The sequence below is a fragment of the Gadus morhua genome, chromosome 3, assembly GCF_902167405.1.
Source record: "Gadus morhua chromosome 3, gadMor3.0, whole genome shotgun sequence".
Classification (NCBI taxonomy): domain Eukaryota; kingdom Metazoa; phylum Chordata; class Actinopteri; order Gadiformes; family Gadidae; genus Gadus; species Gadus morhua.
The window spans coordinates 12670945-12686755 of record NC_044050.1 but is presented as its reverse complement, the minus strand read 5'-3'; the positions used below and the strand labels follow the sequence as shown (position 1 = coordinate 12686755).

At 43.8% G+C, this 15811-nt stretch overlaps 2 protein-coding genes across 8 annotated transcripts in view; one reads left to right on the top strand and one right to left on the bottom strand.

Moving 5' to 3' along the window:
* Positions 1–4486: 4486 nt before the first annotated feature.
* Positions 4487–6396, top strand: LOC115541116 (retinal cone rhodopsin-sensitive cGMP 3',5'-cyclic phosphodiesterase subunit gamma). Its single transcript, XM_030352903.1, has 3 exons — positions 4487–4594; positions 5757–5857; positions 6013–6396. Exons 2-3 carry the CDS (start codon positions 5763–5765, stop codon positions 6128–6130), a joined length of 213 nt encoding a protein of 70 aa, XP_030208763.1. The 5' UTR covers positions 4487–4594; positions 5757–5762; the 3' UTR covers positions 6131–6396.
* Positions 6397–6732: 336 nt separating this feature from the next.
* The window catches only part of rbfox2 (RNA binding fox-1 homolog 2), a 34354-nt gene continuing 25275 nt past the window's right edge, over positions 6733–15811 (bottom strand). For 3 of the 7 annotated variants that reach the window (XM_030352846.1, XM_030352850.1, XM_030352853.1), the window contains 4 exons: positions 14976–15021; positions 11464–11558; positions 10512–10584; positions 6733–10308 (listed from right to left, as the gene is read on the bottom strand). In XM_030352846.1, the coding sequence (XP_030208706.1) occupies positions 10243–10308; positions 10512–10584; positions 11464–11558; positions 14976–15021 (280 nt within the window). In that variant the 3' untranslated portion in view covers positions 6733–10242. Of the gene's footprint in view, positions 10309–10511; positions 10585–11463; positions 11559–14435; positions 14473–14975; positions 15022–15811 lie in introns of those variants that run through there. The other 4 variants (XM_030352847.1, XM_030352851.1, XM_030352848.1 and 1 more) reach the window with 3 other exon arrangements.

Here is a 15811-nt window from a genome sequence, read left to right as displayed (position 1 = left end):
CATCCTGGATTTGTTCACTTCAGAACTACAAATAAGGGGGATTCATGAACTTAAACACAACAGAAATGATGACCAGATGTTCCTCAATGTCGTCACATTGACATTTTGTACTAAAAGGAGACTGGACAAGTCTCAAGGCACATGTAACTGACTAGTCTGGGGGGAAGCCATCTGGAGGTTGTTCAATTCAGACTGTAGAAAGGTTGGCTTCTGAAGTGTATGTCCCAGACTAGGATTCAAGAGTTGTTGGGAAGGTGTTCGAACCGATATCACTGGTATTATGAACTGTTACAGTAGTGGGGACAGCAACACCATTAAGATTGGTTAAAGGGCTGATCTTACGCCTTTCTGACTTTTCCCTTTGCTTTAGGCCCCGTCCACGGAACCCTTTATTTTTTGTGAAAACGCACAAGTCTTGTGCGTTTTGGCCGACCGCCCACACGGATCCGGCGTTTTCGGTGCCCGAAAACACATATGCGCTTTCATGTTGAGTTGCGTTGAATTTTGATTTTTTTTTAGTTGTATTATTTTTGTAGCTTTAAATACAGCCCATTGGTAAATGTAATACTAACTGTAGGCCTACATTAAAAAGTATTTCTGCTCAATCTAAAAGGTTTAACAACTGCTATCTCCTCCTCAACTGAATGTTTGCATACAGCGTGCATGCTGGATGCCCGCAGGATTGATGCGGTCCACCTTTTTTTGTGTAGAACAAGCGCCTTGAATATGTTCTACAGCGTTTCTACAGCTCGATGCGTTTTCGCAATGAGTCCGTCTTTACAGAGATATTCCTGAAACGCTTCAAAGGACAACAGAGGGAAAAAGATCGGTTTCACCCTTGTTGACGGGGCCTTAAGGCCGATTTAGGGTCGTTTTAGACGCAGAGACGTAAGCACGTAATTTACACAAGGGACTTGTTTTAGACAAGTTTTGATTTACGGTTCCTTTAAGGTTCCTTAAGGATTGCGCGTGATGCAAGCGGATTCTCCGCCAGAACAGTAGGGGGAGCAACGAACGAATCTGTGGGCGTGGAAGTGGAAATCGCTGGCTTGTTTATATTTATAATTATCATAATTCGTTCTTGTGTTTTCTTCTTCTCCTTCTTCAAAATTCTTCATTCGCTTCTGTCACGGCCTTTTAAAAATGGCGCTATTATGCTGTAAAACCGGAAATGTGAGACTCCTGAAAGGATGTGGTTAGCTGGCCAATCACAGTCTTTGCGAGCTGCGTAGGGCCGTAGTGTTTTAGCCGCATAGTCAGGAATTTTGGGCGACGCACTTAAGCACGTAAGGGGGGATATTTTACCGCAAAAGGGGGGGTTATGTATCTTACGTGCTTACGCATTACGTCTAAAACAGAGCATATATCGGCCTTTAGACTGTTATATGACGTATGTTTACATCTTTTATGTCTGATAAGCTAGAAGATCTAAGTCCGAGCCAGTGGGAGTTTTCGCGCCCACCGAGAACGCCCCTCAATAAGTGTGTGAACCTCTCATTTAGCTCACACTTAATTTCCATAATAGTATGACGTCACAAGTCAGTGGGCGCTGCTGAAGTGCAGAAGTCACGCCTCCCGGGTACCCAGAATGTTTACACTTCTCGGGGGCGTGAATTTGCCGACGCTCACGCAAAACGTTCGACCAATCGCTGCATACTGGGCTAATCGGGAGGGGGGCCTTAATGGGACATGATACAAATAGGACCGTTTTTGAAAGATACTGAAATTTGTTTTGCAGAATTGAACAGTGGGAGAATAATAAGGGCTACTTATTACATACAGGCTTGTAACATTAAAGTAGTACCCCCATATGCAATTATTAACCCTAAAAAAGCATGATACGGGATCTTTAAGGATCCTGTTTCTCACTTCCAAAACCCCTCCCCTTCCCTGAACCAGAGCCCGTATCCTATACTCGATCCTTCTAATGTTAACCGTCGTGATGACACAGACACACACACGCACACATTCATACACACACTACCACCACCAGGGGCCAGTCACACCTCAGCATCACACACACACACCACATCCAACCTGACTCACTGCCTTGAAGAGGATTCGTCCTGAAGATCTCCATCTTCTCCATGCTCAGGAGGGATTCCACAGTGGATGGAGGACGTGACAGGAGAACGTACACCTCTCCACCCAACAGGGAGAGCATTTGTGTGTCTTGACAGCAATGAGTAATAATCAGAAACACACCCATTTGGCCCATCAAATGCTTTAGGATTTCCTAAGCTGAGATCCACTGAGGCAGAGGGCAGTTTGATCATGAGCTTGGTTTAAATGTGCTGTAGGAACGATTCCAGACTTTGTAAAGAGAGAGGGCAGAAGAGAGCAAGATTTTGAAGAACGGTTATACCAAAACGCCCTGTCTGCGGCCTCCCTATTTGTCTTTCTCCGCCATTGAGAAGAATTGCATATATGGCGGCGGAATCATGCACTTGTCATGGAGCTATGTGGCCGCATGGGATGGACAGTCAAAATGGTTTCCCCTTAGCCAATCAGGGAAGAGATGCCGTGATTGGTCGGAAATGAGCTTGGCTCATTGGCTGTCTAAAATCAAACTTATTTTATAAAGAGGCAGCATTGCAGTTAACCAGAAAACATACTCTCCCAAAGCATTACACTCACTGAAATTATGTAATTTCTAACAAATGACACTCAAATGATAGCTCTTGAATCCATCCTACAGCACCTTTAAAGTGCCAGTATCCTGTTCCACAGTACTGCATGTTGAACGCTTGGTGAGAGTTGTAGAGGTATGTCTAGGATTAGGGTTAAAGAAACCTGGTAGAGAACTGCATGGCTGGGCGCTGGGGGGTGAAGCAACTCTTGCTCACGGAATGATCTCTTATTGTCCTTCAAATTCAAATCCCCCAGGAACGCTGAGGTCAATACTCCAGCTTCATCGAACCAACGCAGTGCAGAGTGAGCTCCAGTAGGAGAACAGTGGGGGAGGGAAGGGGATGATAGATGATTCTGTGTTTGGTCATGTCACTGTTACCATGGCAAACCCCACCGTGATGTCAGTGCCAGGACCCTACACGTCGGGGATGTTGTCCCTGAATCTGATTGGAAAAAGACAAGAATGTTGTCAACATGAGTAAATGAGATGGTCATTGGATAACATTGACATCTCATATATTAGAGAAAAGGCGTTGGAGGTGAGCTGGAGGGAGACAGACGGACAGATAGAGCCGGCTGGCCCATTCTGGCCAGGCTCCTACTCTTGAAGGTGCGAGTAGCTCTCTGTTTGCGCTTGGGAGGGGCCTTGTATCGGCAGGGTTTACAGCGGCGGACATTTTGTAAAGTTTTGGCAGGACAACATTTTTTACTGTTATCAATACAACATACACAGTATTAGCTTGAATGTTCTCAATAGATTATTAAATATATTCTTCAAAGCGTCAATGGCCTTCACTGATTTCCAAATTGCCTATGACGCCTTTAACATTTTTAAATGGTTTGGACATACCTGTCTTTGCAGTTTTGACGTGTGTCTCTGATCTTTTGTACGAGAAGAGAGAGCCCTCCATGTTTCTTCTTCGGCTCCTCTGGTTAATCCTACTTATCTCTCTTACTCTTCACTCCCCCAGCAAGCATGCTGAGCTCTCGTCCAAACAGATAAGACCCCAGGATAAAAAGTTATAATTGCATTCTCTATTTCAAGGAGAACCTATGTGACACGTGTGTGTGTGTGTTTGTGTGTATTCATTTATGTGTATGTGTGTGTGTGTGTGTGTGTGTGTGTGTGTGTGTGTGTGTGTGTGTGTGTGTGTGTGTGTGTGTGTGTGTGTGTATGTTTGAGTGTGTCTGTGTATGTACGTCTGTTTATGTGTGTGTGTGTGTGTGTGTGTGTGTGTGTGTGTGTGTGTGTGTGTGTGTGTGTGTGTGTGTGTGTGTGTGTGTGTGTGTTTATGTGTGTGACCACATATGATCGTGGTAGTTTTAATGCATTCCATTATAACATAGATTATAACACATATAACAAAAATAGCAGATTAACACGGATGAATCCCATTCTTCACCACCACCACCACTGCATAGCTTCAGTCAGAGATGGCCATTTTCACAAATAGCGATTTCTATGCTAAGATACGAGCAGAAGTCTCCATGCATGTTGATACCAAAAAGGACATACTAACTGCTCCCAAAACAATATGGGGTATACTCCCTCCCTCTATAGCTGTATTCTCATTATAACCTATTATGATCAAGTCAGGTTTTCCTTCATTATTCACCACTGATGTTTTTAATTTGGGTCCAAAAAGGGATAATGATTCTCAGCTCCGTGTGTGGTTTATTACGGCTGCCCCTCCAGTCATGGTCTTAAGACAGAGTGGCGGTCTGCTCTTTCCCTGCATGTAAGCAGTGTGTATGAAGTTAATCTGATGCTGTAGGGGTGTGTGTGTGCGGGGGTTGGGGGGTGGGCGGGGCAAGGTGAGCGGAGGACATGTGAAGGGGAGATCGGGGCAGTTTAACATGGTGAACATGCACGCTATATAAGGAAACAGAAGCCCGGGAGACCCAAACAGGAAGTTGATCTGGGAGCTACCACAAGTCTACTGGAGACCTTCCACGAGAACAGGTAGGACACACACCTTCACTTTGACTATCTTGAGCTTTACTGGGTGGATATTGCATGTGACAGAGGGGCAAAGAATCTTACTGGGTACCAGTATTGTATTGGTGGAAAAACGCTCATAGAAATGATCATAGAAATAGGTCTCATTCAATTATTTGTGATTATTCATATTTTCTGGGTTCAGTTTTCTGGATTATAGGCTTCAGTGTTCTGAATCAAATCAGGACCACAAGCAGCGAAAGACGATTTGGCCTTTTTTAAATGTCCAAGAAGATGCCTCCTCTGAAATCTGCAGCTCTATCTTTGAAATGTATTTTAAACCCTGGACCTACTGGAACTATCACTTATGTTGAAACTTATTCTTACCAAGAGGAGCTTAACAAAATGAAAGCCAACCACCCACAGCCGACAGACATCTCTACTGAAGAAAGAATGGTGGAAATCATTATTGGAAATCATAACTACGTAAAATCCCTTTTTCAGTAATGATTCATAATTGGATGATCAAACAAACAATATCTATTTACATTCTGCAATGCGTTCAGAAGTGAAACATTATGAGTGGCTACAGCACAGATGTGTGTTTGTGTATGTGTGTGTGTTTGCGTTTACATGTGTGTGCATGGGCATGTGTGCGTGGGGTCAAGGGAAGTCAGAAGGTTAATTGGATTGCAAGCGGATTAACATCAAATGTGTGGCTTGAGAGGAATCCCCTTACACCAGGGGTTTAGGACTTACACAAGCCACGCTTTATTCGGATCAACTCCATAACTGGCTGACTCCTTTGGCGCCGAGGGGTCACCTCGTGGGGTGACCCTGTATGCAGGCTGTAACCTGGCCAAGACTTATCTTCTTTAAAGCCACAAATAGAATAGGATTATTAGGCTAATTTTACACCAGGCTGGACCAAATGTGTTTGTGTTTGTGTTTATGTATAGCGGTCCAGCTATATGACCGTTCAGTTAAGTAATTTCTCCTAATCTGAAAGGATTTGGGCAGCAGTTGAGGGAGGGTCGGTGGGGGTGGGGAAGGTGTTATAGGGCTGGTTCTACACACACCAGAGTTAAGTTTACAGAAAAGGAGGGATCCAAAGCGGCATGTGAAGTCGGCTGACATGTTGACGAAACGCCAGGATTTGATTTTTAATTGTCACTAATTGTTTCAGTATAAAATGGCAGACCCGGCTGAGAAGAAGGCCCCTCCCAAGTTCAAGCAGAGGTCCGCTCGTACCTTCAAGAGCCGCGCCCCCAAGCCTGGGCAGAAGGGGTGAGCTGGCTTTACTGTCGCTCTATCTACCGCAGTCTGTCTCCTTTCTATCTCCCTCTCTATCTCCTCTTCTCTCGTGTATACGGGATAATAATCTTATCCATTGACCATCTAGTCGACTCATGTTGACATCACTCTTGTCCTCGTCCATTCAGATTTGGGGACGACATCCCCGGCATGGAGGGTCTCGGCACTGACATCACGGTGGTGTGCCCCTGGGAAGCCTACGGGGACTTGGAGCTCGGGGACCTGGCCAAATATGGAATCGTCTAGTACGGCAGTGGGTATGGATGGCAAGGGAGGGGCCCTGGTCATCCAGACCCACTGCCGTTTTCCTCTGCTCGTCTTTCAATTAAAACTCCCTTGTCTGTCGACCTAGAGTCGGTTTACACACACACAATATATGCTCGTCTACAGATTCATAAGAACTGTAGATCTCTGATACAGTTTGCACAAAATCCCTTTTTTGCGCCGTTTTACCTTTTGTCTTGTCAACAGTTTTGATGCATATTAAAAGTGACAGGGATGTCATAATTACATTGCGGCTCAAGATCTATCCTGAATGTGGGGACTGTCACGCTCTCACACTTGGATAAGCACTGGTGTTGTTTTTCCATTGTATTCAAGAAGGTTTGACAGCCGTTTTTAAAGCTCAGCCAGCGCCTTCTCTCCTCTCCTGCCTTTACTCTGACATTACTGTTCAACCCTGGCCGGCGAGATCATTCACGTGTGAAAGTTTTAAGATGGTGTTTTTATGCATGCTTGTACATTTTGTAGATTCTGGCAAAAAGTAAAGATTTAGTAAATAAATGTCAATATTTTCCCAAGAAACTCTTGTTGAAAATTGTCCTTATCATATCATAGGTGGACCAATGTTGTGATACTGGATTGATTTATTATTTCTGAGAAAAATGACCAACAAAATAGCGTATGCTAGAAGGCAGCTTACATCTGCACCTTATAAAAAAAACACAATATTGAAATAACGGGATCTTTGTGAAAAAAAGCAAAGCAACAAATATAAAATATATAATAATGTACACGCTTTCTAAATATATGGATCACAGAAATAAAAACAAGTGTGAAGCTGCATCACAACAAAACATTTTTATATAAAACATTTTATATGGACATTCAATAACAAAACAATGGCAGTCAGGGAAAATAAGAGGGAAACCATCAAAACCATAGCATGGATAGATGACCACACAGCTAATACGATACAATGAGAATAAAACCATGACTGGAGACTGAATATACCCCATGCTCTTTTGGAGCAGCCATTTAGTCTGTCAGTGGCTCTTTTTTTTGTTGCAAAACAGCACTGTGCTCTTCGTAGCTGTGTGCTAGTCTCCTAGCAATCAGCGTCAAAATGGCTAGCTCCATATCGGTAAGTGGTCAAAAAGAATGCAACTGTGCACTGCTCAGAGTCTGAAAATACACAAGGTCATGCAAAACAATTTTCAAACTCGACACGTATCGCTCATGCTGGTTGTCCATGCCTCCAATGGTTAGAAAAGTCCATCTTTGTATATAATTTTTTTGTTGTAGCACTTCTCAAGTTTTGAACAAGAAGGTGAAGGGACAATTAGCATCTTTGGCTAGGTTTCCTTCAAAAGAACCAAAAAATGAAATATTTTTTTCAGAGCACATTCTATAGCAGGGGTCCCCAACCTTTTTGAACCTGAGAGCTACTTCATGGGCACTGAGTCATACGAAGGGCACCCAGTTCTATACACTCTTCTGAAATAACAAATTTGCTCAGTTTACCTTTAGTTATATATTACTATTACTATTAATGATTAATGATAGTCATCTATGTGAAGAAATGTTAATTAATTAAGTCATGTTAATGATTTCTCACAATAATTATCAACAATGACTTAAAAAAGGTGGGAAAGAGTTGTTCAAGAATGAGTAGTGCTATTTTAGACCAGGCCTACGTACGCCTCATGTGGTCCTTGCGGGCGCCATGGTGCCCGCGGGCACTGTGTTGGTGACCCCTGTTCTATAGTAAAATGTAAATATTAAAAAGTCAAGCGAAAAAAGCAACATAACGTATTGAACAAAAGCCAGCTGCAAACCAACTACAGCGAAGACTTTTCCGAGCCGTCTTAGCTTGGTGGGGATTGAAATGGAAGAAATGGACAAACTATTTCAGAATTAGCTGCAGCATTTCAAACACGGGTTTGTGGTTCATAAACCACGACCCACAGTTCATTTTTCTCCCCCATGTTGAAATATTATCTTTAAATTCTAACACTTTGCGATATTTAAGCCAAAAAGTTCCTATAGCTGGCTAAATATTATTTTTTTCCGCACTGAAATGTAAGGAGCCATGTTAAAGCACTAATATAAAAACAAAAATAAATCATATAAACTAAAATCTGAATACAATTTGCTTAACCCTTGAGAAGTGCCACAGGCCTCTGTTCATTCATCTCCAAAGGGCTCGGTCACCTGTAAACTACAGACACAAGTTTTTATTTTTATTTGTAGCTATTTCTGCATATTCTGAAATACAAATTAACCTCATATAATACCAGAGCAAGTCATTAAATAACATGTAATCCAGAAACAGGCGAGGCCTGTTCTGACTATATGACAAAAAATAATAAAAGATCCAAAACTAACAAAAATCTGTGAACTCTGCATTGCAACATGCGTTCCTGGTCTCCATCGCCTCTCTGTCCCTTCAGGTTAAGGACAAACGTTTGAGAGTAAAGTTTAACTCACACGAGTATAGGAGCATCCTTTAAATAAAAAGTAGAATAATAGTAACAAGACAGCAATTCGATTACCAAGGATCAGGATCATAATATAAGAATAAAGAATATATTAATAATACACAAGCAGAAACAAACTGTGCTTCCTAAAAATCTTTGGAACCAAATAAAACCAAAAAGGCAAAACAATCACATTTGGGAATAGGATTTAGAATAGAGAATTATGTAGAATATTTACTTTCGATCCGCTTGTTGACTCTTTCGTGTGTAACAACTACTGTCAGTTTTTCAACTGTTTCTCCTCAGGAAGACTCATTTTTGCGTGTTTTCATGCTCTACAAAAAACAGGGAGCATTTTGGAGATTTCAAATAATACTTTTCCATTTTTTTAGATGAAGGAATCAATAAAAAAAAAGGGTGTATACCCCTTGCCTTCCGATGGAGATTATAGGGAAGATAATTTAATGATTTGGAACATGAATAAACCAAATCCTCCTAGAATTTAGGCGAGTAAATTGACTGTAGTGTTTTAAAGTTTGTAGTGTTGTCATGGCAGCCTGGTCACTGGATCTGAGGCATGGGAAACACCAGTGAGACAACCAACTCTACCTCCTGCTATGTGCTCTCATTTGGATCTAGGTTTTCATTGTATTTTTATCGCATATTGAGTGCAACGAGCCTCATTCCAGCCAGGTGAATCAACGCTATGTCATAAAGAGTCCAAGCCGAAACGACATCGGTCATGATACAAAAAAAAAACCTTTTTAATAATCATTAAATCATTATAAAGAACGATAATAATCATAATTTGGTAATAATATTTTTTTTCTCATGTCTAAACTAATTTAATTGCATATTGTAACAATTTAAAGTTTAAAGGTTCACATGTCCAAACACTAAGAAAACGAGGTAAGGTACATCTGAAATAAGCCCCGCCTCTCCTAGCCTCGCTGCAGTGATGTCTAGCTTATAACGCATCACAGCAGCCGCCATTCCCACTCCTCCTTTTCAGCACGCACAGCAAACGAACGAAACTCCACTCCGCTCAATCAGACCAGTCCCCCATCCTGTTTTTTTCGGCTTTTAAATGGTTTATGCGTTTTTTTTTGTTTTCTGTTCAACAAAGTACAAACCGTCACCTAATTCCTAATCTGAGCCGCCCCTCCCCAATGTTCCTGGTCGTTGTGTGAGGGTGTGTGATGCCGCACGGTGTACTTGGCTTGTTGGTTCACTTGGGTGACAGCTGTTCGAATGTCAGTTATCCATGCATGAGTTAGAGCTTCTGGAAGATCGTCTGGGTCTGCTCCCATGTCTTGTGCTGCTCAGTGTCGGGGTTGGCGGGGGGGGGGGGGGGGGGGGGGGGGGGGGGGGGGGCGTAATGGAGGGATTCTATAATACAGCCGTGCAATAAAGTAGGCGGCCATCTTGGTTCTTTTTTTTTCTTTTTAGGTCAAGGCCATCCATTAGTCTTAGCATTCCTTATTTTTTGTAGTGTAATAAAAAAAGAGAAAAAAAGGGTGGGATTTTGCTGGAGTGGGATTCAGAACTATCTCTGTATACAGGGTGCAGTCCTCCTCTGAACCAACAGAGGGAGCTCTTTCATAGAGCCCGGATGGAAGAAGAGGGGAGGGGGGGAAGCTCCAAGGAAATGTAGGGTCCTTAGTAGGGAGCAAATCTACTGTAGCCTCCCCGGTAGAGAGTTGCCTGGGAAGGATCACACAACATCTTTGGATTAAAAATAAATACCAGACCATTACAAAATACTGGCAGAAAAATGAACACACACACACACACACACACGATAATAATGTCTATAGTGAGTGAGTGAGTGAGTGCGTGCGCGAGTGCGTGAGCGAGTGAGAGGGTAAGTGAGTGAGCGAGAGTGTGTGTGTGTGTGCATGTGTGTGTGCAAGCGTGCGTCTTCCTACCATGGCTCCGACACCGTAGGCTGCGGGAGCGAGAGCAGCGTGGTATGGGTCTGCAGTGTAGACCCGTCCGTAGCTGGGAGACAGAGAGGTTATCATCAGGTCATGACAATCGAGATGTTCCACCGTCTATAAAAGTCTTTCACGATCCGACCATCAGGCTGGTTTACCCAGCATCCCCTTGCTGAATGGATTCATATTGTGGTGTGAATTCATGAACCCACATCAGGGAATCTGTGTGCTAGGAAGTAGTTTGACACTAGAGAGCAGACGACTCCAGCGAGAGAGACGCCAATTCCGCCAGAATAGCCTTCCTGCTGGGAGCTTTTACTCTTTTTTAATAAAACCGTGCACGTCGTCGCTTGCATCATCTTCAAAACAATGATTCTGAAACGCAGGAGTGGTAAGGTATAAACGGTGGTCCTTCCTCTATCGTGTGATTTCCATCCCTGAAATGATAGCCCATGTTCTGAGTGAGCGATTCCTGCCAACTGCTTTCTCCTCGTTGATTGGTCCTTTGGGGGAACTGTGCAGCAAGCAGTGCTTCTGCTTCCATTTGGGCTCTGTCCCCGACATCTGTGCAAAGTACCGTCGCTAGAGTCTGGCTAATTTTATAGTCCAGGAAGTGCTTGGCTGAGGAGAACCATTAGCTACGTCCCTACAGGCTCAACTCAAATCAGCCAAATGTTCCCCCTAGCTTATTCACCGCGGGGCTACGGGAAAACTTAGCAGGTTTCAGATTCAAACTTTCCATCGTCTGAAATGTTACCCAATTATCCCCTTTCGCACAAGTGGAAAGGAAAAGTCGTATTTGTGCAATAGGTCCCCTTAGTCAGGCTGGCTTCATGAGGAATGTCCTTATTTTGTCAACACAAAATAACTCGGCTATCTTTTTCTGTTGGTTGAGAGGGGTCAAAGCTAGGCTAATGCTAACCATGTTGTGGGGCTGTCTCACCTGTCGCTGTAGGCTGCTGCCGCTGCAGCCGCCGCCGCCGCTGAGGGGGCTGCTACGGCTGTCGGCTGGGCATAGCGGTACGCTGCGTAGCCCCCCTGGGGGGCCGGCGGAGAGACCGATGGAGACAGGGACAGAGAGAGACGTGCACAGAGGAAGAGAGTAAAGAATAGAGACAGATGGAGACGGGGACAGAGAGAGACGTGCATAGAGGAAGAGAGTAAAGAATAGAGACAGAGGGAGACGGGGACAGAGAGAGACGTGCATAGAGGAAGAGAGTAAAGAATAGAGACAGATGGAGACGGGGACAGAGAGAGACGTGCATAGAGGAAGAGAGTAAAGAATAGAGACAGATGGAGACGGGGACAGAGAGAGACGTGCATAGAGGAAGAGAGTAAAGAATAGAGACAGATGGAGACGGAGACAGAGAGAGACGTGCATAGAGGAAGAGAGTAAAGAATAGAGACAGAGGGAGACGGGGACAGAGAGAGACGTGCATAGAGGAAGAGAGTAAAGAATAGAGACAGATGACGAGAGGAGATTGGAGAGAGGAGACAGAGAGAGAGAGATATGAAGAAAAAGAGGGAAGCAGAGAAGGAGAGAAAGAGAGAGAGACAAACAGAGAGAGACGGGCAGAGAGGCCGGGAGACAGAGAAAAAAGAGCAAAAGAGATGCAGAGATGCAGATATACAGAGGGAGAGATATATGCAGAGACACGGAGAGAGAAAGACAGAGAGAGCGACAGAGTAAGACAGACAGATGGGTAGAAAGATAGTAAACGAGAAAGTAGAGACGCAAAGAAACGACGAGAAGAGAAGAGAGGAAGAGCGACCAGAAGTATAGAGTGATATATTTGAAAGGAGAGATGAAGAGCAAAAAAAAGGAACAAAAAGAACAAAAGTCTCGTTAGTTTTCCTTCGTCCCGGGCGCTGCGGTGCATCACATGCGCTAATGTGCCAGCAGACGGTCAGTGAGCGGATCTTAGGGTTACATCGGGAGGGGGGGGGGGGGGAAGAAGAAGAAGAAGAAGAAGAAGAGAGCCAACAGATTAACAAGCAGACAAGTCAGGAGACACCGGCTACTGTGGTGCAGCAGAGGCATTCACGCGACACGTAGCTCAGGCTCTGTGTTCGTCTCTCCCTCCACCTCCAACACTTTAATGGCTTTGCACGCATCCGAAGATGGACAACGGTGGGTTTAATTTGTTGTGGTTGTGGTCGTCGGTGTTGGGCACGGAGGAAGAGATCAATCATAACCTCATACTGAAGCCCCGCCCCCTGTTCCCCTCACGAAGGAACCCGTTTCGCGGAGGGGAAGGGGAGGGTAGGCCATCGGTCACACTGTAGTGCCGGATGGACAGCTGATGGAGAGACACACTGTAGACGGGAGGTAGGGGGGGGGGGGGGGGGGGGGGGGGAGTCTCACCCTTCGGGATCACACCCCCCAAAATAAAGAGAAGGAAAGGAAAACGCACAAAAACAGACACGCACACGCGCACCTTAACACGCTAGCTCACGTAAGCTCACGTAGCCAGCGGCCGTTAAACTAAACACGCATCATGCACCCCAGAACTGTGGAGGTCAGAGTGTACACGAGGCCAAACGCAGCTCTGGAGAGAACACACACGCACACACACACACACACACACACACACACATGTCACTGCAGGCTAACCCTAGAGAGGACATTCAGGCCACGCCCTCCCCTCCCCCCGCATTCAGCATCACCACTACGCACTGGCTACTGGGAGGGGGGGGGGGGGGGGGGGGGGGGGTAACTAAATAAAGAAAGATGAGTGCAGAGTAGAAGGGATTCAGGAGGAAATAAATAATTGAGTTTAAGGTTCTAGGGGGATCGAAGGAGGCAAGATAAAAGATAAAAGATGTAGACGGATAAATAAATAAAAAGTGGGAGGGTGTGGGGTTTTGGGGGGGGGGGGGGTAAGCCTTGTAAGTATGTCTGCATGCCGACATTGATTCAGTTAGCATGCCACAGGTGAAACGGTTTCCGGGAGCTTGCTGGAAGGGGTCTGAATTAACAAGGTGTAAGTGGATATCAGTGCGCCTGGCCGTCCATTACGCTCCCTGGGACGTCTGTCAGCCCGCTCGCCTGCTGCTGTCTGCTGCCATTACCTCTGCTGTACTTTATCGATTTAATTTCCCGTCTCAAGGTATTAAAAGGAGCACCGTGTGAGAGTTTAAAGTTGCGCACCATTATCCGTTCTTGAGGCACTACGAAGGAGCCGCAGTACGGCTTGTAACTTAGCTGTTACAGCTAGCCCCGAGAGCTAAACAACTCAAAAGGTGAGGCTAACTGTTTTGCCAACAGCAACGGTTGGAAATAAACACTTGAAAGGCCACGATTAATGATAAAAAGTGTCTTGGTGCTTGGTCGTTATCTAATTTATTTATTGCCGAAAGGAATGTTAAAATAAAAAAAAATGTTAAACTTGATGTTAATGGTATAGTAGAATACAAAATTATACAGCATATAGAACATTTCACCATCCCTGCAGATTATCTTTACATTGGAACATTTGAAATAAACAGTGCCCCTTTTAAAATTTGTTCTGGTTTCTTGAAAATCTCCTCTGACTTCGTAAAAGTATAATACTGGAATTGTTTCAAGATAAAATATCTTTCCAAAGTGATTAGAAATATATAAATTTAAAGCTCACTTATTTTTTCTGCCTAAAATATTTGGAATTTATAAACCTCACTAATACACCACACTAATTTAAATTTGATAATACATTTATCTCAATCTCTCCTGCTGGTTTAAAAAAAACGAATCCCACATATTGTTCTCCCCCTTCCGTGACTCCGCCCACATCCGACTCCAGTGAGTTAGTAGAAGAAGACAGAGAGGGCATTTCAATCTCAGATGGTCAATAATGCCTAGCAGCACACAGTCATTGAAGATGACAAAAAGAGAGAGAAGGATGCATACTGGCTCTCACACAGAGTCCACCCTACCTGGGACAATCTGCTACTAATATCCTGAAACACTAGTCTACAGAGAAAACAGAAACATCCGTTGTCAAGCCGCTCGCGCGCACATCACGCGTTCACACAGGCGCACGTCAAAATCACCGACAACGCACACAAACCCACACCAACCCAATGGAGAGAAAGCACAGAGCAGCCTACTTGCAAATGAAGAACTCAATGACACTATTAAAGTCCAGCCAATGGTTTTCGCCCTTAATGCGATATTTAATTATCATCAGTTGGCATCTCTGGGTTGATGTCCATGAGTCATTTCTTCGCAAAAAATACTTGGAACCTGGCATTACCAAACTCTGTTTATGATTACTTTAGGGAACATGAGTCATATTTGATTAGTAAAATATTGTGGTGGCGCCGAAATAGAATGTGTCGACCACCTACCAGGTAGAAAACTCTGTGCTTTGGGCCCCGGTTTTAATCTTTTCACACGTGAAAACAAAACGAGAGAGGGGGGAAAAGAGGGAAAGGGAGAGAGAGCGAGATGGAGAAAGAGAGGGCTATACTTACATAGAGTTCAGCTGCACCGTAAAAGCCATCCTGATAGGCCATCACACTGAGAGAGGGACAGATGGAAGAGAAGAGGGGTGGGGGGGGGGGGGGGGGAGATGAAGGATAGCGGGCAAGAGTGGTGACGGAAGGTGGGTTTTTTGAGGGTTTTTAATGGTGTGATGTGCCACCATGTGGCCATTTAATGAAACAGCAGGGGCGGTGATGAAAAGAGGGAAAATGGTGCCAGGAAAGATAATGAAGAGAAGAGGACGGATTGTGAGATTAATACACACCGTGCAACATGCAAGGCAAAATACCAGCTCTTTGTGAATAGAGGAACTGTTCTACAGCCTCTCCTTTCATGTATATCTATATTGACATAGATTATGCGTCACTAAAGGTTGACTCTATAGTGACACAGGAAATGAGATTAATTTTGATATTACCTTAGATATTACCAATTACCAATATTACCAATTTTACCTTAATTTTGATATTACACCTAGAATGAACCAAAATGCTTCATTCTAGGTGTAACACCGGATGAACTCATATCAGAAAGAGACAAATACTTATTTAGGATACTTAGGATAGCAGCAATGAAACAAATAACAAGGAACTGGCTAAAACCTACTCCACCATCTTTTAAAAACTGGAAGTCAAATATAAATAATATTTTAGAAATGGAAAGAATAACCTATATAACTAGAAATCTAGAAATTGAGTTTTTGAAACGATGTAATAAATGGTTAACATATATGGATTATAATTAAACTATTATTATTAATATTCTGAAGATAGTCGTGAAGAGCTGGAAGAGTTAACTTGTGTATATATATACTGTATGTGTTTTT